The sequence below is a fragment of the Xyrauchen texanus genome, chromosome 15 (genome assembly GCF_025860055.1).
Source record: "Xyrauchen texanus isolate HMW12.3.18 chromosome 15, RBS_HiC_50CHRs, whole genome shotgun sequence".
NCBI lineage: Eukaryota > Metazoa > Chordata > Actinopteri > Cypriniformes > Catostomidae > Xyrauchen > Xyrauchen texanus.
This window is the reverse complement of record NC_068290.1, coordinates 13,273,398-13,300,584: the sequence shown is the minus strand read 5'-3', so window position 1 is coordinate 13,300,584 and position 27,187 is coordinate 13,273,398. Positions and strand designations below refer to the sequence as shown.

Here is a 27,187-nt window from a genome sequence, read left to right as displayed (position 1 = left end):
CAATTAATGAATTAGAAAGCTTAAGATCCCAGTTGATGTGCTTCATGCTGTGCTTCATTTAAATGAACTGAGACCTTTTAAATGATTCCACACATGCAGTTGCATTATTTGTATACATCAGATATGATATTTTGTAACATACAGATCTTAGGTGAGTTTGAGGTAATTCTGAGCTGAAGGGGAACGAAGGAGGAGGGGGAAGAGAATGGGACAGATGTGGAAGAGCAACAATGAGGAGTGAATTTGCAATTTCGCCCTGTGTGGTGTGGTGTCTCAGGAAGAGATGCTAATTGTGAGAAAGTTCATATGTTGATTTTCTCAGAGATCATACATTTGCTCTTTGTCTACCTGGGGAGTTTTGTCCTTTTTGATGCAAACACCTTGGCACCCCACCTTGCAGTACACTCTCTGGCCAAGCGGGCAACTCATAATAGATTCTGCATGGTCACTATTAGGCATTCACGTTGCCAGGTCCATTTTGACATTACGGTCTTCCCAATGGGGGCAGCTGTTCAGAGAGCTTCGTATGCATCTGCAGAACACCTAGGCTCTACTGGTATATGTAGCTTGGGTCCGGCAGGTGGATAATCGGGTTTGGGTCTGGTTGAGCTTAACATGTGTTCAATTCATCGAGTCCATCAAGGCCTTTGTGGCTTGTTCAGTGGATGTGTCGTTCCATCATGGAGAAACACCTGCTTCTGGTTGCGCTTCCCTTTGATGATGATCTGACTTTTAGAAAGAATTCTATGCCACCTCCAGTGGTGGTCTTCTGGGAAGACCCCAATAGGTGAAGGAGTTCTCACTGGTGATGCATCACTGTGTGTGAAACACCTGAACAGCATCTTAAATGACCATGTAAAGATGAAACTTAAATGACCATGTAAAGAACTTAATGTTATAATGATATGAGAAAAGGTTGTGTAATTCAGCAATGCACAATGAAAAGACAAATAATGGAGTCATGTCAACAAGTGCGAGTGGTACTCCAGGTCTCAAGTGCGTCTTTGAAAATGAATGGGGGTCTAATTGATTTATCTGATTTTTCACTACCATGTGTGGTTGTGGAATTTAGATATGCTTGTTCTGAATAAATTGAAGGAAATATACAAAGTCAGTATAACTTGTATTTTCACCAGTGGTATACATCATTTAGCATAGTAACAATAATAATTCTTTGATCGTAGAATCACAGTTATAGACATCTATAATAATCACAGTGCTAATGCCTGTGATTTGCTGGCTAAGTCACAATCAATGATACATGTATATTTTCAAAGTGTGTAGTGGATCGATAGAAGAGTCTGCACTTCATATCATTCGCATCTTATTACGCTTGCATTGTTATTAGCGATGTGTTGATAACCAGGGGCCCTCTGCTTTGCAACCATACCAACAACAATCAATTGGTTCGATTTATATGTAGGTGGAATTTTTTTTTTTTTTATTTAGGTGGCAAATTTGCTTGCAATTAGTAATTAAATCATTGATGTGTAACCGTACACATGCACATGTCCCATGTACATTAGTGTTTCAAATAAGTTGTCAGAAATTTGTAAATGGTGCATATCGTGTGTGCCAGAATTATAACTGTTTTATGGAAACTTATATGGGAGAGACTATGTGTATGTGAGAGGCAGGCCAGATCTTCAATGGATTAGTACTTTTGGAATCTAGGCCATTATTTTGATCCATGATGTGTAGTGGTTGAGCCTGGCTATTTTTGTCTCTGTACCAGGTCAAGATGTCATATAAGTGTAGTGATGAAACTGTGTGCTCTGTATGTTCATGTCTGGGAGATGGGTGGAACCAGTTCTAGAACAATTGGTGTTACACAATTTGGTTCCGGTGCTAAACCGGGAGGCCATATAGCTATTTTTGATGGTGTTGTGCTGTGAGATTGTCTTCGCACCCATTTCCCACATGGCCAATCCATTGTCATTGCTTGATGCAGGGGGATCAGAAACCTTTTGGCATCTGTCCCTCACGATATTACAATCTTAAATGTGAACAAACACAGAGAAAAACTGTTAATGTTGATTTTGAGATTTAATTTGAATTGTGCTTCTCAACGAGAGATGATTTGGTTCATATCATGTGCCACTGTCTTTACAGCATTAATGCATATCAAAAGACGAATGTATACCCTCCCTCTTGGCACTGATAAGCGAATCAATGAAATTAAATTGCAATAATTTTTCATGGCCTGTAAATATAAAAATATACACTTATATTATATACATCTGCATGCTATGTATAACCTTTCACCATCTGTGGCCTTGCTTGGCCATTATAATATAATGCATATTATAATGCGATTATAATCCAATTATATTAAAAAATAGTATAAATTAAAATAATTGTATTACTGGTCTCTGGAGGTTTTCTGGAATGAGACATTTGTCATCTCGCTGCCCATTTGACAATACATGCCTTTAATTTGGCCCTGTATCTGATGCAAGAACATGTGCATTATGTGCACCGCAACATGTCAGGTTGAAAGCCTTTGATGGACGTGTTGCTAATTGGGTCAAATTTCTGCTCAAGCTGTTGTGATTACTGTATGGAATTGAGTGCAGTTTTCTTATTTTCTTGGGTTTAGATGTCACTAGGTGTATTCTCATGCAAATCTTTTTGAATGTTGGGGTGGGGGCAGAGTCCGAGGTGATGCAAAGGTTTTTTTTTTTTGTTGCTGAAGGTTAATGCTAATTGTGTAAAACTACCAAGAGTTTGTTAATTGTGTTAAATTACTGGTAGTCACATAGAATTTTGTACTCTGTAAGGTTTAACTGCAGCTATATGGTAAATAGCATAGTATGCCATATCAGAGACAAACATATCCAACATAGTTCCATGTCCTTGTGGTGGCGTAGTGACTCGCCTCCGTCTGGGTGGCGGAGTACGAATCTCAGTTGCCTCCATGTCCGAGACGTCAATCTGCGCATCTTATCACTTTGCTTGTTGAGCGCGTTACCGCATAGACATAGTGGAGTCTTCACGCTATCCTCCGTGGCATCCACTCACAACTGACTCTACCCTCCCTAGCAACAGGCCCTTGTGGGTGTGTTTGTGTGTGTGTGTGTGTGTGTGTGTGTGTGTGTGTGAGACTTTTTTTTTTTATTATTCAGATTCCTATGTATGGGACATGGCCTTTTGACTGAGAAAATATGTATGGGGGTTCAGGGGTGTCCACTGACTGAAATGGTAGAATATGTAAAAGTCTGAATGGCCCATTTTTATATTTTACCTAAAGTGAAAATGTATTAATATTAAACAATTTACATCACAACAGAGCAGCTTTAAAAATAACATTTGCTATAATTAAATGGGCTGACTGTTAAATAATAAGTTTTCATTTGTCTTTCCTTGCCGTCATGCCAGAAATTATTACATCTGATTAATTTTCAAAAAATTATAACAAAGATCTGTTTAATATGAAAGGCTCATAATATGCTGATTAATAAATCTAAATTCAGAAAGAGAAAAAGGTGATAAATGCGCTCCGGAACGGTGGCCCATGTTAACTTGTACTGTGACAAACCTGGCTTAGCTGAACTGTTATGTGTTGTGCAATTAGAAATTGTAGAAACGATAAAATAGAGCAACATTTTTCACAATGTCTTTGGGTCCAGATGGAGCCATGCCTGTGTCCGGACCTAGACAGCGGCCCCCAAGTTGGCTCTAGGCACTGAGCCTTTGAAATGCATGTCTGATTACTTCTCCTTCTTTTGTTTCAAGTTCAGCATGTTCAGGAAGTCACATTTGACCTAATCTTACTAACTTGTTATTGTTCCAGTAAATTTAAGCATTAGCTATTGTGCAATGGTAAAAGTCTAAGCATATGGATAGTGATAAATCAAATAAGGAAATGTTTAACAAATATCATGAGTCACACAGAAACCCTAACCCTATTATTTGTGTTACTTTTCAGGTTCTGTGATTTGGTGAACTCACTGTTGAACCGAACAGAAACTCCAGAGGAAGATTCCAGTCCTCTCAGGGGAGGGGAAGCAGTTATAGAGGTGAGACAAATCAACATGATGCTCATTTAACTCCTCACTGTTTCTACAGGCTCGTAACCAATTAATTTAAAGGTTAGGTGTATAATATCTTTGCTGTTACAATACTTTAGTTTACACCATCCCATGGCTGATATTTAGGGACAACAATAAGTGTGCCATTCCCCTGAAAATTATTTAAAGGAATATTCTGGGTTCAATACATGTTAAGCTTTATGGATCGCATTTGTGGCATAATGTTGTTGCCACAAAAATACATTTTCTTTAAAAAAAAGGCTAAAATCTAAGTTCCAGAGGAACTGAATGGGGCCAATCCATAAACGTTAAAATAATCACTATTTCAAAAGTATAGCCACAGGAAAAAAACAATATGTGTGTTAACATGATTGTAGTGTGATAAAATCACTTACTAACCTTTATTGTATGAAGTTATAGCCAATTTTACAACTTCGTTGCCATGATGATGATGCAATGTCAGCAAACCCCAAAACAATGATTTAAACAACTTTACAGCTCAAATAATACATGAGTTTTAACAGAATTAATGTAAGTGCTTTTATTAAATAATAAGCTTCATATTTCTGCCTTTTTAAGCCATCCAAAATTTGGCCCCATTTACTTCTTGCGCCTCACTGAAACATAGATTTTTCCTTTTTTTTTTTTTTATAGGAAAGGAGGGAGGAGTCAAAATATTTTTTTGTGGTAATCATTATGCCACAAATGCTGTCAATTGAGCTTAACTTGTATTAAACCCGGAATATACCTTTTAATGCATAAATTCAAATTACAGATCAAACATCACCTGGAAAGTTTTCAGGCTCTTTTAAATCATCAAAACCCCTTGAATATCAGTCACAATAGTTTAGATTAGATTAGGTCAGTGTTTCCCAAACTGGGGTACGCGTACCCCTGGAAGTACGTGAGGTGACAATGGGGGTACTGAATACAATTCTGAGATTTACTTTAAATTTCATCTCCGTCTATAATAACATTCAAACCCAGTTCATGTATTTCTCACTTTTGTGTGCCCTCTAGTGTAGAACCACCATAATGGTTGTCATAAAGGTCAGATAAATATGCTATGAAATAACCTATTTTATTTTTTTTGCGGTTTAACAAAATATCTACTCGTGCGTTGTGCGTCACACAAGGCTCTTTTTTTTTTTTTTTTTTGCCTGCCCAGCACACTGCTAGGTGACGTAGTTTAGTGATAGCAAGCAGGGACGTAGCTAGTGGGGTGAAAGGTGGTAAAGATTCTAGGGGCCCAAAGGTCCAGGGGGCCCATAACAATTTCTAAACTGTATTTTTTTAATAGGAATTGGGCCCAGAACAAAATACACTCCGGGGGAACAGATTACCTTGCTAAGACCCTGCAAGTAAAATTGATACTTCACTGTTTTTCCAGATTCGCACATGTCAGTCATCCACGATTTTAGTTTGCCTCAGGGTTTGTTTGGCAGTTTAAAACGTAATTTGTATTTTAAGGTTAGATGTATAGGGAGTTTTGATTCTGATGGTATAAGTTCATAAGCTTTGATGACAGGTGTCAGACATCCGGAGTGGCCAAATAATATTAGACATTCACTTTATTTTATAAACTATATTACTTTACAGTAATTTTCACATACATTTGCTTGCATGCTAGAGACCTGTTTTTACATTGCTGCATGCTGATTTTGCTGCAAATGAGCTCAAACTTGCTAACGGTGTCAAATGGGACATAAAAGAGCACCTTGAGCTGACCGCGCAATTGCACAGATACTTGGCTGCAGTGTTCGAAGTCGGCCGCAGTGCCGTACCTGCAATAATGCGCAATTCCAGGGACAAAATCGAACGCTATATTTGCATACCGTGACTCGATGAAGGGGGAGGTTTTAAGTTATGCAGTTATATCATATCTTGCATTCCCATCTCAATCGGCTTATTCAATATGTACCGTGTATATGATTTAATATAACATGTACAAAACTTGTGCAAATATAGCATTTTTAATATAAGGGAGTTGTTTTACAAATATAAATGTGTTAAATATACATATTTTCTAAATACTGAATGTTATCTATGCATTAAAGAGGGCAAAAGGATTCTGAATGTTTGGAGGGGTATGTCATTGTAAAAAGTTAGGGCACCACTGGATTAGGTGAAGATAGATTAGTTGACTAATTTCTTGTGGTTTTAATTTTGCAATTGTGTATTATGTTGTTATAGATTTCATTGAAATTATGATCATTGGAATAGGAAAATATTTATAAATTTTACATAAATGGTGGTTCCTTCATCATTGTGTGTCATTAAAAATAATGCTTGCAATGGTCCATATGACTGGCAGTACCATAACTAAATTCCTTTGTCTGGCTCTTTGCTTCCTTTTATTATTTTTAGTATTGACTTGGCTCCACGTTTAGACCAGGTTCCTGATCCTGTCATGTGACCTCCTTACTGCAAGTTTATACTTGCAGAATGTAGTGGTTACATGTGGAATTAAATACTTTTTTTTTTTTTTTTCATTTTTAACCAGCAGGCACAGGTGATCTCATTAATTAGGTTGATGAGCAGGTAGGCAGGAAGGAGTTTAGTCTTTTCTTCTTTGCCTACTTATGCTGACCAGGCTGTGCTGTGACCGCATGGTCCTTTTAACTTGTAATTCTTAAAATGAATTTGCTCAATAAAATGTTGAATAGGCTAATTCACAAAAGAACTCGCAAAAAGTTTAAAATGCTATTAACTTGTCAGCTCAACTGTTTGTATGATTGCCGTACGTTAGAGATTGACCAATATAGCGACCAGGCAGAGGAAATTGAAATATTTTGCAGTAACAAGATTTTCACCATTGGCTGACAACATTATTTTTGTGCAACAAATATTTCTGCATCAGCTTTGAGTAATCACATATATATATATATATACAGGTGAAACTCGAAAAATTTGAATATCGTGCAAAAGTTCATTAATTTCAGTAATTCAACTTAAAAGGTGAAACTAATATATTATATAGACTCATTACAAGCAAAGTAAGATATTTCAAGCCTTTATTTGATATAATTTTGATGATTATGGCTTACAGCTTATGAAAACCCCAAATTCAGAATCTCAGAAAATTAGAATATTGTGAAAAGGTTCAGTATTGTAGTCTCAAAGTGTCACACACTAATCAGCTAAACACCTGCAAAGGGTTCCTGAGCCTTTAAATGGTCTCTCAGTCTGGTTCAGTTGAATTCACAATCATGGGGAAGACTGCTGACCTGACAGTTGTGCAGAAAACCATCATTGACACCCGCCACAAGGAGGGAAAGCCTCAAAAGGTAATTGCAAAAGAAGTTGGATGTTCTCAAAGTGCTGTATCAAAGCACATTAATAGAAAGTTAAGTGGAAGGGAAAAGTGTGGAAGAAAAAGGTGCACAAGCAGCAGGGATGACCGTAGCCTGGAGAGGATTGTCAGGAAAAGGCCATTCAAATGTGTGGGGAGCTTCACAAGGAGTGGACTGAGGCTTCAAATGTCAGTATTCCTCTTGTCAAGCCGCTCCTGAACAACAAACAACGTCAGAAGCGTCTTACCTGGGCTAAAGAAAAAAGAATTGGTCTGTTGCTCAGTGGTCCAAAGTCCTCTTTTTTGATGAGAGCAAATTTTGCATCTCATTTGGAAACCAAGGTCCCAGAGTCTGGAGGAAGAATGGAGAGGCACACAATCCAAGATGCTTGAAGTCCAGTGTGAAGTTTCCACAGTCTGTGTTGGTTTGGGGAGCCATGTCATCGGCTGGTGTTGGTCCACTGTGCTTTATTAAGTCCAGAGTCAACGCAGCCGTCTACCGGGACATTTTAGAGCACTTCATGCTTCCTTCAGCAGACAAGCTTTATGGAGATGCTGACTTCATTTTCCAGCAGGACTTGGCACCTGCCCACACTGCCAAAAGTACCAAAACCTGGTTCAATGACCATGGTATTACTGTGCTTGATTGGCCAGCAAACTCGCCTGACCTGAACCCCATAGAGAATCTATGGGGCATTGCTAAGAGAAAGATGAGAGACATGAGACCAAACAATGCAGAAGAGCTGAAGGCCGCTATTGAAGAGTCTTGGTCTTCCATAACACCTCAGCAGTGCCACAGGCTGATAGCATCCATGCCACGCCGCATTGAGGCAGTAATTAATGCAAAAGGGGCCCAAACCAAGTACTGAGTACATATGCATGATTATACTTTTCAGAGGGCCGACATTTCTGTATTTAAAATCCTTTTTTTTTTTTTATTGATTTCATGTAATATTCTAATTTTCTGAGATTCTGAATTTGGGGTTTTCATAAGCTGTAAGCCATAATCATCAAAATTATATCGAATAAAGGCTTGAAATATCTTACTTTGCTTGTAATGAGTCTATATAATATATTAGTTTCACCTTTAAGTTGAATTACTGAAATTAATGAACTTTTGCACGATATTCTAATTTTTCGAGTTTCGGTGTGTGTGTGTGTGTGTGTGTGTGTGTGTGTGTGTGTGTGTGTGTGTGTACGTACATACACACTAACTGAGAAATTTATTAGGAGCACTATAGTCCTAATAAAGTACCCGACGTGGTCTTCTGCTGGTGTAGACCATACGCCTCAAGGTTGACGTGTTGTGCATTCTTAGATGCTATTCTGCACACTACAATTGTACAGAGTGAGTTACCAGCCCATCTGGGACCAACAATTATGTCACAGTTAAAATCACTAAAATCAAAATGTTTTTCCCATTCTGATGGTTGATGTGAACATTAACTAAAGCTCCTGACCCATATCTGCATGATTTTATGCATTGCACTGCTGCCACACGGTGGCTAATTAGGGAATCGCATGAATAAGTAGGGGTACAGGTGTTCCTAATAAAGTGATTAATAAGTGTATTGCTCTCTAGATACTGTATCACCATCAACCATTGAAATACCCAAATCGGTTTACCACTAACTCGTACTGTATATGTCATTACAAAAAGAAAACAAATTTGATATACATGTTACTGCTCTTTGCCCAGCAAGTGCCCCTTGAGTCATAAAACTTCATTTTGTTAATATTTCTCCAACTCTTACAGTATATTTATGAGAGGAATGAGAATGGAGACAAGGTGGTGCTGGGGAAAGGAACCTATGGAGTGGTGTATGCCGGACGAGACCTCAGCAATCAAGTGCGCATCGCCGTCAAAGAGATCCCAGAGAAGGACAGCACGTATGAACAAGTTTTTCCATTGCGTTAATATTTCTGTGGGAAGGCACAGAAAAAAAATAATTAAGTGCAGTTTTACCTTAATTTTATTTGATATAAGGTTGTTTGAAGTTCTTATCTGTCTATCAGCTACTTTGTTGATGTGCTTTTAGTTCAAATCCAGAACTTGTTTGTTGTCCTTTTATGGATGATGTTCAATGAGTTGTGTAATGCTTGTTTAAACTGTACCCACAGGGACAGTTAGCAGATGTACACTGTTTAAAAACTTAGGTCTCTCCAACCAAAAAATATTTAGTGACAGGTTGAATCTAAGATTTCTATTTGGCTTGAAAAACTTTAATTAACAATACGATTATGTGGGCTCAAATAGAAATGCATAGCTTTTAACTGATTAGCTGATTTTGGAAGTGGGACAGCTGTGTAAAGTTAACATTTACATTTATGCATTTGGCAGACGCATTTATCCAGAGCAACACGCTGTACATTCAATTTACGTATTGTGTTTCCTGTAACTGTAAAGGCCCTGTTTTACTTCATACAAAATGAAGAATGAACAGGTTTGATGTCATTTAGAACAAAATCTGGCCAGAAAGGTGTTTTTGAGTTGGTTTCAGTGGTTCGTAACAGCTCGCCGGGGCAAACTTTTAGGAAAACTTCTTACCAGCTGCTAAACACCACCTTACTGCCATTAATCCATGTCATCATTAGGTGTGACCTAAAGCTCCACCTACTTTGAGGGCAACAGCTAATGCTGTTTATGTTGTTCAGTCAACATGAAAACACCGGCATGCAGTTATTAGTGAGTGTTGCAACATTTTCCAAGACCATCTCATGCAAAAAAAATATATATATATTTTACTAAAGGAATCAGATCTACTCATAGTCTCAAGTGCCTTTTCACTCTGTTGTTTGATAAGCTGCTTCAATCATGTGCCTTCTGCAGTGAAAGCCATTTACACCATTCTTTAGTCTGTATTCTGCCCATTAACACTCTTTTATACACCCATCTTTTCAGTAGGATCAGTGTCATCATAAATTACAAAAACGGAGTGTAATCAGCAGGGGCATAGATTCCAGGGGGGGTGAGGGAGGTAATCCCCTAATAATCAAAACAAGCAAGTAATATATAGTCCCCCAATATTTATACCATGATCAATGGAAACATGTAAATTCTTCACATTGTAACCCCCCCCGAGAAGGTTGGGGGTTCAAGCCCCAACACTGCCAAGACACCACTGTTGGGCCCTTGACCCTATATCCAGGGCAGCCGTATCATGGCTGGGATATGTGAAAAAAAAAAAAAAAAGATTTTCACTGTATATATGCAGAAATGTATGTATAATGTGTGACAATAGATCAATTATAAATGATTATATATTACTCTAAATCAACACTGAGTTGTTAAAACAGCTTTTACTGATCTAGAGTGAATTCTGCTCTTAGAAAGAGGCATGAAGCCATTGCTAACACATTTTAATGCCACATTAGTTAAGGTTTACATATAGTCTTGAGAATCCTCATATTTAAATGTTCTTCTAAACGCCTCCCACAGCTGTGTGGCCAGTGTGTTCATTAAAAGCAGGTCGTTGCTTAGTTGATTCAAACTTTTGTTTTACCTCTGAAGAAAGAACAAAGAAGAACTTCTCAGGAAGGATATCCGGGCCTTTGTCACCAAAGACAGTTTTGCTGAAAAGTCTTTTAAGGGACTTAACGTTCGTGTGGTTTCACTGAAGAGTAAACCTGTAAAGAGTTTAGCAACGCTCATGTGCATGCTCTTTAGATTGGAGATTTGTAGAACACTTCTACTGTTGCTCAGCAAAAAATTGATTTTTGAGTTTGAGGTTTACTCATGATAAGCACCAAAAATTACATAATGACTGATATCCCCAATTGAACATTTATATTGTGCAAACGTTTCTTTCTTATTTTTGATAAAAATAGGTTTAGACCTATTCGTGTGAACCGTTTTGTGCTTGAAGGTTTTAAACAAATATGATCACAAAGCCCTTTTTAATTGTGATATATTTTGATGTCTCCGTAAGATCAGTATGATGTTCACTTCTTGTCTTTCTCCTTCTTTCTGTTAGCTACTCTCAGCCACTCCATGAGGAAATCGCTCTACACAAGAGACTGAAGCACAGGAATATTGTGCAGTACCTGGGCTCAGTTAGTGAGGATGGCTTCATTAAGATCTTCATGGAGGAGGTCCCTGGAGGTGTGCCGTGTTTTGCTCTTTGTTTTCTGACTTTATTTATTGATATTTAGCTTTTCTCTTTTGACGAAATGGAGAAATATTGATTTTGCAAAGTCTGTTTGGGTGTGCTATGTAGAGGAGAAGATTTCTAGCTGGGAGTATATAGAAAATGCACTGCAGACAAGTTCAGGGAAGTCTCACAAATACTGTCAAGATATGTCTGGGTCATAGTTCATTACAACATCAAAAAACTAAAGAAAATGTAATGCTGCATAAAGAAAATGATGCCTGCTTTTAGAACCATTAAGATTTTTTGTGATGTTATTTTTATGACAAATAAGGACATTCCCTCCAATTGTAGACAGCTGACTGGAATGCGGGAAAAGAAATACAATATAAATATATATATAATATTGATAGTATGTATGTGTGTGTGTGTGTGTGTGTGTGTGTGTGTGTGTGTGTGTGTGTGTGTGTGTGTGTGTGTGTGTGTGTGTGTGTGTGTGTGTGTGTGGGTGTGTGTGTGGGTGTTACATTGAGTGAGTGAGGTTTTTTTTTTTTTTCACATTACCCCTAAAAAGATTTGAGCAATGAGTCGGTCAAATTTTTGTGTATATGCTCTGGGCATGTGACTGTATAAAAAATGTAGCATCAACTTGCAATCTTTATCTAAAAGTAACATGGCAGCACTGTTTGAGAATACAGCCTGCCTCAAATTAAATGTTCCTTTTTAAAATGTTTTTAAAAGTTGTAAAAGCAACATTATGAACAAAAAAAAAAACATGGAAATGTATTATTTGTGTCCTATTTGGTGTTGAAAAATTTTAACACAGTTGTAATTGGAGGGTTACAGTAATGAGAATTTATTGGAAAATGTGTGTAATTGCCATGAAAATAAAGACACAATGCAAAAGATCTTATTAGTCCTTAAAATAGACTTGTTTTTCTTCATGCAAAATATAATTTTCTTTTCTTTTTTTTTTTCTGTTTTGATTTGTGAGGAAATGTGACCCATACATTTAGTTCTTGAGATTCATCCAATTATTTTAATTATTGCCACTTGATCGCACAATGAGTAAGTTTATAACCGCTTACTACAGTATAATAATTCATAATACTTGTCTTTATCCCCTTACAGGAAGCTTGTCCTCTCTCTTAAGATCAAAGTGGGGACCTCTTAAAGATAATGAAGCAACCATTGCCTTCTACACCAAACAGATTCTGGAGGGCCTGAAATATCTCCATGATAATCAGATCGCCCATAGAGATATAAAGGTAAAAAGACATCATGGCATCGTTAGTTGTTTTAGTCATCATCAGATTATCAGCATCATAATTTTCTTTTGTGTCATATGCCATTTCTTTTCATCTCACCAGGGTGATAATGTTTTGATAAATACATACAGTGGGGTGCTTAAAATATCAGATTTCGGTACGTCTAAGAGACTAGCAGGAATCAACCCATGTACAGAGACATTTGCGGGTGAGGCCAATCCCCTAGTAATTATTTCTGTACTTTCACACTTCTCACATTACATTATGTACACTGTGCATGTTTGCTTTACAAACTCCTGGTGATTCATTTGACCCCAGGCACTCTGCAGTACATGGCTCCAGAGATCATTGACCAGGGTCCGCATGGGTACGGAAAACCGGCAGATATCTGGTCTCTGGGCTGCACTATCATTGAAATGGCGACAGGAAAACCACCCTTTCATGAGCTGGGGAGTCCTCAGGCAGCCATGTTTAAGGTGCTGCAGGCTTTTAAATTTCTATTTATGCATTTGGAAGACACTTTAATCCAAAGCGACTTCGAGCATGGAAGTGCTAATCTTTTTATCAGTTTGTGTGTTCCCTGGGAATCGAACCCATGATCTTAGCGTTGCTGGTGCCATGCTCTACCAGATCTAACTATATGAGTGTAATTTGCAACTAATCGTTATATAACTATATTAAATAAACTGTGAAGTTTATTTACATTCCTTTTTCACATTCCTGATTGTTAAGCCTGTCACTTTATGTTCATTTTTATTAGATTTGCTGTAGATGTCAGGTTTCTAATAATCACATCAGTTTACTTTGTAATTGTACTCCTACAGGTGGGCATGTTTAAGATCCACCCCACAGTGCCAGAGTGCATGTCAGAGGAGGCTAAAGGCTTCATCATTTGTTGCTTTGAACCCAACCCAGACAAGAGAACCACAGCCTCAGAGCTCCTGAAGAACAGCTTTCTGAAGGGTAGCCCCAGGAAGAGGGCTAAACCTCAACCAGATAACTTTCTAAAAGAACCTTCTGGTGAGCTGACAAATGGGTCCATAGTGCTTCTGAATCTTTAGGCACTGTTTGTATGAACAGCATAGGGGATAGTTCACCCAAAAATGAAAATTCTCATCATTTACTCCCCCTCTTGCCATCCCAGGTGTGTATGACTTTCTTCCTTCTGCAGAACGCAAATTAAGATTCTAAACTCCGTACTAGGTCCAAACAATGGAAGTGAATGATTACCAAAACTTTGAAGCTCCAACAATCATATAAAGGTAATCCATAAGACTCCAGTGGTTTAATCCATGTTTTCTGAAGCAATCCAATCGGTTTTGGGTGAAAACAGACTAAAAATATAACTCCTTTTTTTTACAATAAATATTGACACCAATTTGTATCAAGCACTATGAAGTGTAATTAAAGATTGTGAAGAATCAAGATCATGCTTGGAAAACAGCAATGGCAAAATATGCAGAGGAAAATAAGTTATGTTTTGGTCTTTTCCACCCAAAATCAATTTGATCGCTTCAGAAGACATGAATTAAACAACATAAGTCATATGTATTTTATTCTTCCTTTATGTGCTTTTTGGAGCTTCAAAAATGCATTGCATTATAAGGACCTGCAGAGCTATTCTTATAAAACTCTGTGTTCTGCACAAGAAAGTTGTACACATCTGGGATGGCATGAAGGTGAGAAACTGATTAGAGAATTCTAATTTTTGGGTTAACTATCCCTTTAATCATATGTAGTGACTGTTACACAATATTATAAAAGGATAGTTCACTCAAAACTGTAAATTATTTTATTATTCACCCACCATCATATTGTTCCATACCAGTGTGACTTACTCTTTTTAACAGAATTTTGCTCTGTTCAACACAGAAGATGTATCATACAGGTTTGGAACAACATTAGAATCAGAAAAATCAGAATCAGCTTTATTGCCAAGTATGCTTACACATATAAGGAATTTGTCTTGGTAACAAGGGGAGTAAATGAAGACAATGGTGATAGTTTTCATTTTAGAGTGAACTATCTCTTTAAGTCTCTGTACAATTTATGTAATTAACGTTATGTCTCTTTAACATAATCTGTTTCCACTTCCATATAAACAAGTATTTTCTAATCAGATACCATGTTGAGGTTTATGTAAAGAGATAAATGCACTGGGCAATGGTTCGATGACTGCTATATTTCCTGTGGTGGCAAATTGGTATTTCTGGGAAGAGACGTTCTCAGTCTAGAGCATTTTGCTAGACAAAAAATGGTATATGCCCCTGCGAATAGTATGAGTCATCAATATTTTTCTATTAAATGATCCAGGACGAGCTGGGCTATAAATTTCAAATATGTATAAATCTTCAAAAAGTTTATTTTTCAACTTAAGATTACTTTTGGATCTAAATGGCTTTCATGGGTCTATCATGATTTTTTTTATTTTATTATATTTGATGTTTAAAATGTATTTGCTGATTTATTTGTAGGAGATTATCACAGGAGCATGTCTGTGCCCATCGCTGTGTATGTGGAAAACACTGATGCTGACCACATTGACTTGTCCTGCTCTTTTGATCTGAGAAGGACCAGGACTGCCCTCAGAGGAAATGACATTGCAGAAAGTCCTCCCACCTCAAGCAGTTTCCTGCTGTGAGTCAAAGATTTAAAACCTTGATTCAGGGAATCAGATACTTGTATCATGTAAAGCATACTCCTCACACCCTAATTGAAGTATATGTCTGTGTGTGTGCATTTGTGTTTTAATGTGTCTACATGTTATGTATATTTCCTGTTTGCAGATTGCCAGATGATCCTCAAGGGGACATGATGATAAGCCCGGCAGGCTCTGGAGAGAATCTAGGTCTTTTCATGCTGAGAAAGGACAGCGAAAGGAGAGATACGTTACATAGAATACTTACAGAGTATATCAGCAATGTCATACAAAACATTGAGGAAACACTGCCTCAGGTACACATACACAATCTCAAACATGCCTCTATCACCTTTTCTTAGAAATATCTGAGATGCCAAACCACAACTTTCTTGAGTATCTAAATATCCTGAGTTGAGGCATGTGTAAAGATGAGCTTAACACTTATCACATCTTGCAGGCGGAGGTGCCACGTATCACCTCAGATCAAATTAGCCAACTGATTAGCTGCCTGCAAGAAAACATCCGCTCTCCAGACAAGAGGCACCTTACCAACAGCCTCCTGAAGTTGCGCTCCAACCTGTTGAACTCTGCTGTGCCCCTTAGCAGCCTGCAGGCAGTGCTATTCAGCTTCCAGGATGCAGTATGTGCTTTGTTTTTGTAGAACCAAACCAAAACTTAGGACCAATTAGTGGTGCTTTCACTACTACTATTGCCCATACTTCGGGTTATGTATTTGAAAAAGTATTAAAATTTGGTTCATTTCTTTTCCTGCACAATTTATATTTCTCTGAAAATCTTATATGTATTATACATCTCAAATTAAGCTAGTTGTGCTTATTATGTTTTAGGTGAAAAAGGTTCTTCGGAAACAGCAGATTAAACCTCATTGGATGTTTGCTTTGGACAACTTACTGAGACGGTCTGTACAAGACGGCATCACCGTTCTGCTTCCAGGTATGCAAAAGACCATTTATGAAGCAGGATGGGCCAAAAAAGGCTCTTGTATCACTACATCCTCCGTCACTGAAGTCCCTTTAAAGCAGGGGTGTTAAACTCTATTCCTAGAGGATCATAGTCCAGCAGAGTTTAGCTCCAACCCTAATTAAACACACCTGAAGCAGCTAATCAAGGTCTTGAGGACTGCTTGAAGATTACAGAGGCATTTTGGAACAGTGCCAGGACTAAACTAAGCAGGGCAGTGGCCCTCCAGGAACTGAGATTGACAACACCTGCTTTAAAGGAATTGAATAATGAGAGAAATTTTAATTTTTGGGTGAACACTCACCCTGATACCATCCCAGATGTGCATGACTGTCTTTCTTCAGCAGAACACAAATTAAGATTTTTAGAAGATAGAGCTCTGTTAGGTCCTTATAATGGCTGTGCATGGGTGCCACACATTTTGGCAGCCAAAAAGTAAACCATGCGACTCCAGTTGATCAATGAATGTCTTCTGAAGCAAATCGATATGTTTGTGTAAAAAATAAATCGATTATTTATACCCGTAAACATTAGAAGGACCTGACAGAGCTCTTTTTCTAAAAATCTTAATTTGTGTTCTGCTGAAGAAAGACAGTCATACACATCTGGGATGACATCAGGTAAGTGAATAATGAGACTGGTTGAACTATTCCTTTTAAGGCAAATTAGGTGACTTGGCGGCCATATTTCAAACACATCTCAAGTAAACTGGCAGGCAATGTTTCAATCAAAAGAAGATTGGCTCTTTTTAACTGTAAGGCTGGACTTCCATTCCAAAAGCAGCTATATTTAGCATTATGATTATTGCCATTTATATGTACACAATTGACCCGTCTTATCCTATAATGTCTCTAAATGACCCTTTAAATCCTTTAATTAACTCTGCATCATTATGAGTCCAGTTCCCCATATTCCATCTTTTTCCTCAGAGCTCAGACTTCAACTGCAGTCATCGTTTGAAAACGAGGAGAGTTCTTCAGAAACCGAGCCATGCACAGAAGCCAATTCCAAACAAATGGTCACTCTCCTTGCAAAGGACAAAGAAGATTCCGATATCACTCAAAAGTCTGAAGAGAGTGACATGGATGCCAAATGCACCGACCTGCCAGGTGACCTCTCTAATCACTCCACACTTGCAAAGGAGCTGTCAGAACTTCGCCTTGAGTCCAGGAGGTATTGAACTTCCTCCCTCACACACTCTTTCACTTTTTCAATGCAGTTCTTAACATATGGAAAATGGTCTGCACTTTTATATAGCTTTTTTAACCTTTAGCGGTTTTCAAAGCACTTTACACTGTAACTCATTCACCCATTTTCACACACACACACTTACACTCACACCAATGATGGCAGAGCTGCCATGCAAGGCTCTAGCCTGTCATTGGGAGCAACTTGGGGTTCAGTGTCATGTGGCCCGGAATCGAACCACCAACCCTGCAATTAGTGGCCAACCCGCTCTACCACCTGAGCCACAGCGGCCCCATATAGCTGACTCTTATCATGTAGTCTGTTGTTATTCAAAATATCTTTTGGCACATTTATGAACTGTTAAGCATTATAGAATTTACTAATGAAAGTTATAATAAAATGTTACGAAGATATTTTGGCTTGGTAACAGGGTTGTCTAAGAGTCCAGCATTTGCTTTAAAATCATCCTTCTCTAAACCCGATTTCTCAGAGCAAAACTTTTCAACAAAAGTAGCCACAAGAGGGCATTGAATGAAAACTGGTATGGAGTGGACTACACTGGTTTAAAGCTGTTTGGAATTGTTTAATCTGTATTCTAGGTTGCTGATTCAGCTGAATGAGAAGGAAAAGGAATTCCAGGAGCTTCTCAAGAACACCCTTCAGATGAAACAAAGGCAAATCAATGCCCTGGATGTCAGATCTGCCTTTGCAGCTACAGGTTGCTACATTTTTTTTTTCCTTTCCTTTATGACATCACTTTTATTTTCTGAAAAGAGACACTTTATTTACCGCTTGTTTGTTGTTTAAAATAATTTACTTGGTTCAAGTTTATTTATGAAGCACTTTCAAAACTACTGTGTAGACCAAGTGCTAATTTGCAAACAAATTAGCACTGTTATATGAAAACACAATGGAATAAGGATTTCCAAACCTTAAAACCAAACATAAAAATGACCACTACATTTCAAAGGCCAAAGAGAACGGATGAGTCTTGAGGTGGGTTTTAAACATTTTAATCAAAGTGGAGGAACTAACAGACAGGGGTAAACCATTCCACAACCTTGGGGCAGCAACAGAAAAAGCATGGTCACCCTTACACTTTAAATGTGATGACTACTGTAATAAATGTGACATTTACTGTAGCAATAGGGTTTTGTGGTGTTTGATATAACTTTTAAACCAAAAAAGTTGTAAAATGATTGATTAATGTTATATAATCTTTATTTAGAAGAAATTATTTGGAGATGAAGCGAGCAGATGAAACATACTGCCAATAAATAGACAGTTACAATAACATATGGTTTGTCTGTATTAAAGCAATTTCGGTTATATTTATAACTTATAAACGTAATGTTTATTATAAGAAAAAATATTCTGAATGAATATTAGCTGGCTAGCTTGAATGATGTAAATACACAGTTTTAAAAACTAAATCCTATGTCCAACAGAGTGGAATACATTAAATATGCACATCTTAGTGTCATCTGTGTTTGAATCCCACTAAGATTGAAATCTTCGAGTCGCCCACACATGATAGAAAAGCATTCCTACCAACAATGGCACCAACATGTCACGGTCCAAATCACTGAATCACATTTTGTCACCATTTTGATGGTTGATATGAACATTAACTGAAGCTCCTGTCTCATATCTGCATGATTTTATGAATGGCACTGCTGCCACACGATTGGCTGACTAGATAATCGCATGGATGATTGTTGGTGACAGACGGGCTGATTTGAGTATTTCTGTAACTGCTGATGTCCTCGGATTTTCACACAAAAGTCTCTAGAATTTACTCAGAATGGTCCCAAAACCAAAAAACATCCAGAAATGCCTTGTTGATGAGTGAGGTCAACAGAGAATGGCCAGACTGGTTCGAACTGTCTTTGGTAACTCAGATAACCGCTCTGTACAATTGTGATGAGAAGACATCATCTCAGAATGCTATTCTGAGATGCAGGTTGGCGCTGTTTTGGCGGCACAAGGGGGACCTACACAATGTTAAGCAGGTGGTTTTAATATTATGGCTGATCGGTGTATAATAAAGCTTGAAATCATAATTTCAATTGACAAGTAGACTGCTGATGTCAATATTTACAGTAAAAAGGACTTAAATATTGATCTGTTTTTCACCCTCTCCTATCATATCCCTTCTGAAGTCATGAATTTACTGTAACCACTGGTGTCTTATGCATTACTTTTATGCCACTTTTTTGGAGCTTCAAAGTTTTGGGCCCCTATTGACTTGCATTGTATAGACCAACAGAATTGAAATATTATTCTAAAAATCTTCATTTGTGTTCAGCAGAAGAAAGTAATTCACATCTGGGATGGCACAAGTATGAGTAAATTATTTGAGAACTTTCATTTTTGGGTGAATTATTCCTTTAATTGTGTACTGCCTAAATATTAGTTTAATAAATATTTATCATTTAATGAAATACATATGGATACAATGTGGATCAAGCTTAAATATCCTTTTGTCACTTTACCCATATTCACCCTATATTATAAAATTTGCAACATTTACAATCCACACTAAACTTAAAAATACCACTAGAAAGGGGTTACACAAGACTGCCTGAAAAATGAAATGTTAGACTTTTTAAATTACACCAGTAAACACTCCGCTTTGGCAGCCATATAAATACAAAAACGAACTAAACAGAAACTACAAAACACTGAGCAAAATAAATCTAAACTAAAACTAATAGACAAACTGTGAAAATGAACCAAAACTAAGCTAAATTGTAACAACTGCCTTGTGTTGCCATCATCTGGAGGGCTTATTTGCAAAGTAAAGTGAAAGAAATTAGCCAAGGTTAGAAATCATAAATTCACCTAACGATTTTTGTTATTTTAATATTTCTTTGTGAACTAAAAGATATGTGGCAAATTGCAGTTTATCTTGACAGAAACTCTGAGTAGATGATAGAATTTTCATTTTTGGGTGAATGATTCCTTTAAAGGGGTCATATAATGGTACATGCACTTTTTCAAGTTGATTGTACTGAAATGTGTGTTGGCTGTGCCTGTACACAACCATCCTATTATGATAAAAATCCATCCAGTGTTTTTGTTTTAATCTCCTTATATATTTTCCCCTGCCTCAAATCGAGCCGTTCGACCGTGTGACGTCACATGGTCGGACGCCCCTCCCAGGATTGTTGATTGACAGCAGTGTTTCAACACAGACCCGCCCTCGCTCGTGAGCGAGCTGTCAATCATAGTCCGTCATCATTACTGGAGCAGAATGGCGCCTAAGCGATTGTGGCGTTCTGTTCTTCGGTGTAATAACGAACACAGCAGTCATTTTGATGTTCCTAAATCTGAACCGCTGAAGACGCAGTGGCTGAGTTTTGTTTACGATGGGAATATTCCCCACGAGCAACGTCAATGCGTTCATGTTTGCGCGAATCATTTGTCACCAGACTGCTTTATAAACGAGGGTCAGTATAAAGCTGGTTTTGCTAAGAAGCTGCTGCTGAAAAAAGATTCAACTATTTATATTCCCTCTGCACCTCCAGAAGTAGTAAGTGTAACGTTTTATTAACCTTTATATTAATCTTTGCAAATCGCTTGCACGCTTCACAATGAATGTGACTAATGTTTACACTCAGGGTACATTACGGCATGTTTTCCATAACGTTACGACGTTCTCAATATAATTCATAATCCCACGTTTATAATGAACAACGCGTTATGGTTATTGTGTTATTAAAAACTGTGTACGCAGGTGTTACAGTTAACATGGTAACACTAAGTTATTCCTGGTTTACTTGTATGTTACTGATTAAGAAGTAATGTCAAAAAAACAGTTATACGGAGAATAACTCCAGAACGGAGGGGCGGGGTGACCAAAGCTCATTATCATTTAAAGTCATATGCACTGAAACGGCGTGCTGAAAATAGAGCTGTTTTTGAGCAGGTAAAATTTGTGTTTTCTTAAAATACTAATGAGAATTTTTAATAAAAGTATAATACAAAGTTTTCATTTAGACCCTAAAGATTCATATTAACTTGTACAAAAATGGCATTATATGACCCCTTTAACAATGGTTGCTAAATCACTTCATCTTTACGAGAGAAAGTACTTTCCCAAGGCAGTGAAAAGGTGTGGCCAAGGGAGAAATGAGTGTCAAATTGCACTATTCACATCAACTCTACATGTCACTGCATGTCTTTTTGTTCTTAGCTGGAAGACAATTACAGGACATCTTCTCCTGTTACCCAACCTTGGCAAACCCAAATTTAAGCCTCAAATTCAGGGCTTGTATTTTCACTGTGTATTTGAAAGAATATAATCTCCCTGTTCTACTGATGGGAGGTGGAATTAGTGATTCAAAAACACTGTTATGGCTTATTTAGCAGTGATATCACAAGACTTTACCATCATTGTGAATAAATGTACATTATGCAAAATGAGTGCATATCAGTTTCCATGTAATTCAGTTTGTGAAGAAACCAATGTGTATTATGTTCATTCTCTCCCCTAGATAATAAACCTTCATACCATAATACTCAGAACATGGCTATGGTGCGCTGGTTGAGGGGTGTTCCAGTCGATGAGAAAACCATAGAAACAGTGAGTGGAGCTTTACTATAAATAGCACTTACACACTGTAAATATTTATCGCATTCTTTATTGTGAACCGGGTTCCCACAATCATGGAAAATCTGGAAATATTAGTATATTTGAAACATTTTGAAAATAGTGATTTCCAGGCCTGGAAAAGCCATGGACATCTTTACAGTGAATTATTATTATTATTTTTTTTTTTATATATATATATAGTTGTTATCCTCTAAAACATTTAATATAGAAATTGCTTTTTGTAAGTGCTCGCAGACAATTAATTTAATATACAGTATATATTTTTTTTAAAGTGTTATTTCTAGGGAGTTAATTGAAAAAATTAGATGAGAGGCTACCTTGTATCCAATCAATATTGCATTATTCAAGGAGAATAATTCTTGTAGACATAGATGTTTTTTATTAACTAGCTGACCAAGATTGATCAGTTATTTTATTGAAGTTAATCATGCTGATTGTATTTTATTTTTTTTAGCTGCTTTTCCATGAGTTCAATTTGGACAGCCTTATACACCTCACATGTAGGGATGATCTTCAGTACTGCGGCATCAAGTAAGTAACTTGTTTAACTGTCAGACAGCAATAGTTAAAAGGCAAAAAAAATATGAATTAAGTTTATACTGTGAGCATGTGTATGTATGTATGCATGTATGCATGTATGCATGCATGCAGGATACTGTATATGAAGTAACTCAAGGAAACCTGTATGGATGTTTCACTCAGAGGGGGGATGCTGTGTCGCTTATGGGCTGCCATCTCCAAACAAAGGAAATCTCAACTCTGTCCAGTCAAAGAGGACAGTGAGGAAACCATACTATAACAAACACAATTAAATCCCAATGTTTCGTAAATTTGAGCTCAGTGAGTTTGCAACATATATAGTTTGTGCCTTTTTGTTCGGCACTGTTTTTTAATGTCTATGGATGACTGACTAAGATGAAAGGAATGAATTCCATTAAAAAAATATATAACCTAGATATATCAAGAGAACACTCAGATGTAAACTTTGGGATAGAGATTCAGTGTTTTTCTGTATTTAAGAGCTTCTAAAATGTGTGAAATTTGTTAACATTTATCTGAAAATCTTGTATATGAGTGGGGTTTTGTGTTGTTTATATATATTAAACTGAGGGTACAAAGAAGCTGTATTTGTATTTTTTCAGTGCCTTGTACATTCTTATTTTGAATATTAAACACTATTATAAAACAATAGCAAAAATAAATTATACATGGTCATTTATCTCAGAAATAAACTTTATTTTAAAATGAGTCATGTTTGTGTGTTGTATACAAAAATACCTTGCAAATCCAAGCATACGTTAGTAAAAATACTGCCCACCTGCTAAACAGTTCAGTCACCATATTAGCATTTTACTTTATCAATGCATTTTTAAAGAAGCCAGATTTCTTTCGATGCAATGCTAAGTCTCCACAAGATGCATATAGGCCAATACGTTTTTCATTTCAGTTCTCAAAATATGTTGTCCTCCATATGTAATATTGCAACTACAACATTAGAAGCTGATGCATTGATGCAGTATTGAACTGCAATATGTAATTTTATGAGATGTGGGCCTGAAACACCTTAGACTTGTACAGAGCAAAACATTCCCAAACACAGTGCACAGAAACCTCATTTTTCAGACATGTGGGTGGAAAGGTGTTTCACATGTCTGTTTGGAAGAAATTATGCCATGCACTGAAGCTAAACATAACATTTGTGCTACTCTTCCTTATGTTTTTTCACTGCTGATATTGCCAAAGTAACAGCCGTTACATCATTCTTTGACTCCTTAATCATCTGTCCACTTCATCATAAAGTATATGAGCTAATCAGTGGGCTGGGATTCCTTCATTCAACAAATAATGAGGACATTGAAACAGTTTTGTTTTACAATACACTTTTACAATGTACTTAATGACATAATACAAGTTAGGGCTTATAGCATGAATGAATCCTTGAATGAGTCCCCTTTTCAGTAACAAGCATGATATAAGCTTGGGGCATTAAGTGAAAATGTTCTCTTTTGTGTTAAACAAATTACATTCACAATGTGGGATTCCATTGGGGGGATGTTGGTGTAGAAAGTGGAGGGGCGTGGATACAAAAATGGAGGGGAGTTGATACAGTAACACCCCTGATGGAGAGGTGCGGCGACCATGGTGTGCACACATGTAAAGTCTCCTGTGTGTTGCGGTTGCACAGACGGTTCCACCTTTTGTGCCCAAGACAAAAAATTATAAAAACGGCAGTTGCGAGTGAGGTGGCCTATGAGTTGGTCAGCCTTCGGTCAATGGTGGCCATGGCCACCCCTGGCCACACCCTAGCTCTGCTACTGCATGAATTGAAACGGTTGTGTCAGACGTAAAGGGTGAGGTGAACTAATACGTGTGTCAGGTGCTTCGACCAAAAAGTCTTCCGCATAGGATGCTCCTGTGTGTCCTTGCTCAAGCCACCTCAGTATGCTTCCTCAATCGGAAGGCTGCAGCCTAGTAAGGCTGTGTCCATCCTAGACCAGTCCTTCTGAGGCTTCAGGCTGGGCTCCTCAGCATTCAGTGCTAGAATGAGACGGGCCTAGTAAGTGAGCATGACGAACCATAAGCTTATGACCATGTGATATTTTACTTTTAGAAAACCAATATACTTCAGAAAAACAGAAATATGTGCTTTTACCTCTAAATTATTTTAGCAAAATGTTTTATACACAAAGCTAGAGTTACTCAAAAAGAGCCTTTATGCAATGCATTTGGCAACACTGATCTTAGAATACATATTTAAACCATTTCAAATATATATGTGTGTGTGTGTGTATATATATATATATATATATATATATATTAAACAGAACCTTAGACTTGTAAAAGTAAAAACTATAAACCTTTTAAAGCTTTTCAAATTCACATATTTGCCCTTTTATTCATTTATTTCAGTTTATTTTTGTGCTTTGTGTCTTCTAATGTGTTGTATTGTCTAAACTACTAGAATTCTTTATTTTTCTACATATTCTTATTGTTGCAAATAAAAATTGAACGGAGAAAAAATAAGCTGCCTCATAAAGGTTTCTGCCTCTGCTGTCACTCGACCCATTTTCTGCCCTTTTTTAAAAAAATAATAATAATAATTTGGGACATTTGCAAAGGATTGTGGGTGATTGAAGGCCATAAATGATACACCCAATGCATCTTCCAAAATATGGCAAACAAAGGCTGCAAAATAAGGCTGCCTTCCAAGTGTCCTCGTGGTGCATTTAGGGAATTAATACATCCTTCATAATGGGGGACTTTGATCAGTTTCAGGTCAAGGCCTCAAGGACAGAGGAGCAAAGAAATGAGGATGCACAATTTAGGAAATGAGAAGCACCCCCTGACTGCAGTCTCCTTGGCGATCATGATTTCAAGCTTGATTACAATTCCTCTAGCACCATCTAGTGCTCTGGGCATGCATCAAGCACTAGGAAGTGTAAACAAGCTTGAAATCATAATCGTGCCTTGAGACTGCAATGGCAGTGAAAAATGAGTTATATTTTGGTCTGTTCTCACCCAATACTGACTGGAACGCTTCAGGAGCCATTAAAACACTGGAGTCATATGGATTGCTTTTATGCTGCCTTTATTTCCTTTTTGGAGCTTCAAAGGCCTGCTCACCATTCACTTGTGTTGTGTTCTGCTGAAAAAGAAAGTCATACACAAGGGTGGGTAAATGATGAGAGAATTTTTTTATTTAACACTTTTAGTAAGAGTTTGTATGCCTACTAGATGTAAATAGCTTAAATCACTGACATCACTTCTGTCAACTGAGATACTAGTGTGGATACATTTCCTGTGGCCTCAGATTTTCCATCACAGCCCACCAGAGAGGGAGAGAGAGAGAGACAGAGATTTCCCATTACTCTAAACAATGCTAGTCCAATTTCACTTGTCTTTTATAGATTTAACATTACTGGAAAATTGCTTTTTAATGACTTGGCAAGTTTAATGGTTTCCAGAGCCTAGCTTGCCCTTGAAATTTGTTTGTAGTCCTGAGCTTTCTGCAGCCATGGAATGATGTAGCAGGTGCAGCAAATTCTTCTTTGTTTTGGCAAGAAATGGTGAGGTGAACCAAGCATATTTTGCTTGTTTATACGATGCAGTTTCTCTTTCGTCATTCCTAGTTTGTTTTTCTCTTCTTCTTGCTGTTTAGACATCTTTCACCTGAAGGTTGCTGGTGTATGTGATCCATTACATGAAAAATAATAATAATTTATGTATAGGATTTGTGGCTTCCTGAGCAACTCCATTCTGTTCAGTCCCAGAGGATGTTCCTTTCCATCAATAAGATTTTCCACCATCTCAAATGAGGCTCCAAATTCTAGAGGCTCCTTTATCAGTGCTCTACAGCCTCAAGTTTTTCAAACACTTTTCGTTGTCTACATTATGTGAAGAAATTACATTTAGTGAATTAATAATAACTATTGGAGACTCATAACCATACAGATGACATATAATTATGGGATTCATTCTAGCAAAGATCCAGAGGGGGCTTTTTTGGTGCTACTTCGTAAGTAATTTAATTATTATGGCCTTTTTATTGGCAGACTTTGCAGTACATTGCTGACAGCATCTACTGTATATATCGATCCAGAAAATACCTATGACCTATGTAGTTGAAGCTAGAGTCCATGGAGTTCTTTATAAGAAGGCTGCTGTATGTTTGCATTAGTGAGCATGCTTTCATACGCATGCCTGAATAGGTGCAATGAATGACAATATGTGCCATTGTGTGTCTGTGTGGTGAGGCAGCACTGATAGTTATATGACCTTTCACTGTGGCTTATATTAGACCTCTAAAGACTCTGAGTCTTCCCCTGCTACTCAAGCATGTGAAATGAGTGGTGTCTACCACTGCAGTCCAGTTTAAGCTTTTCAACACAGCTGTATGCAGGAGGCCCAACTTTGAAAATGCAGTGCAAGGGCATTCCTCCATAAATTTGACATTGTTTTAGCTTTTTTAACAATTCCAACAGTAATATTCTCAGCATTAAGGCTCCACTTAGAGCTGCAATTAAGTTATTTTTAAAAACATTGTCATTCAAAACATACCAATGGGCCATATTTCAACACA

General features: G+C 37.4%; 1 protein-coding gene across 1 annotated transcript in view; it reads left to right on the top strand.

The window, feature by feature from the left end:
• The window catches only part of LOC127656352 (mitogen-activated protein kinase kinase kinase 5-like), a 36,839-nt gene extending 13,503 nt beyond the window's left edge, over nt 1–23,336 (top strand). Inside the window, exons 13-28 of the mRNA XM_052144647.1 lie at nt 3,929–4,019; nt 9,080–9,213; nt 11,298–11,425; nt 12,543–12,679; nt 12,782–12,887; nt 12,998–13,155; nt 13,504–13,699; nt 15,154–15,316; nt 15,466–15,634; nt 15,778–15,960; nt 16,169–16,274; nt 17,231–17,474; nt 18,089–18,207; nt 21,989–22,077; nt 22,562–22,638; nt 22,810–23,336. Of these exons, the coding sequence (XP_052000607.1) occupies nt 3,929–4,019; nt 9,080–9,213; nt 11,298–11,425; nt 12,543–12,679; nt 12,782–12,887; nt 12,998–13,155; nt 13,504–13,699; nt 15,154–15,316; nt 15,466–15,634; nt 15,778–15,960; nt 16,169–16,274; nt 17,231–17,474; nt 18,089–18,207; nt 21,989–22,077; nt 22,562–22,638; nt 22,810–22,906 (2,197 nt within the window). The 3' untranslated portion in view covers nt 22,907–23,336. The remainder of the gene's footprint in view (nt 1–3,928; nt 4,020–9,079; nt 9,214–11,297; nt 11,426–12,542; nt 12,680–12,781; nt 12,888–12,997; nt 13,156–13,503; nt 13,700–15,153; nt 15,317–15,465; nt 15,635–15,777; nt 15,961–16,168; nt 16,275–17,230; nt 17,475–18,088; nt 18,208–21,988; nt 22,078–22,561; nt 22,639–22,809) is intronic.
• Nucleotides 23,337–27,187: the final 3,851 nt, after the last annotated feature.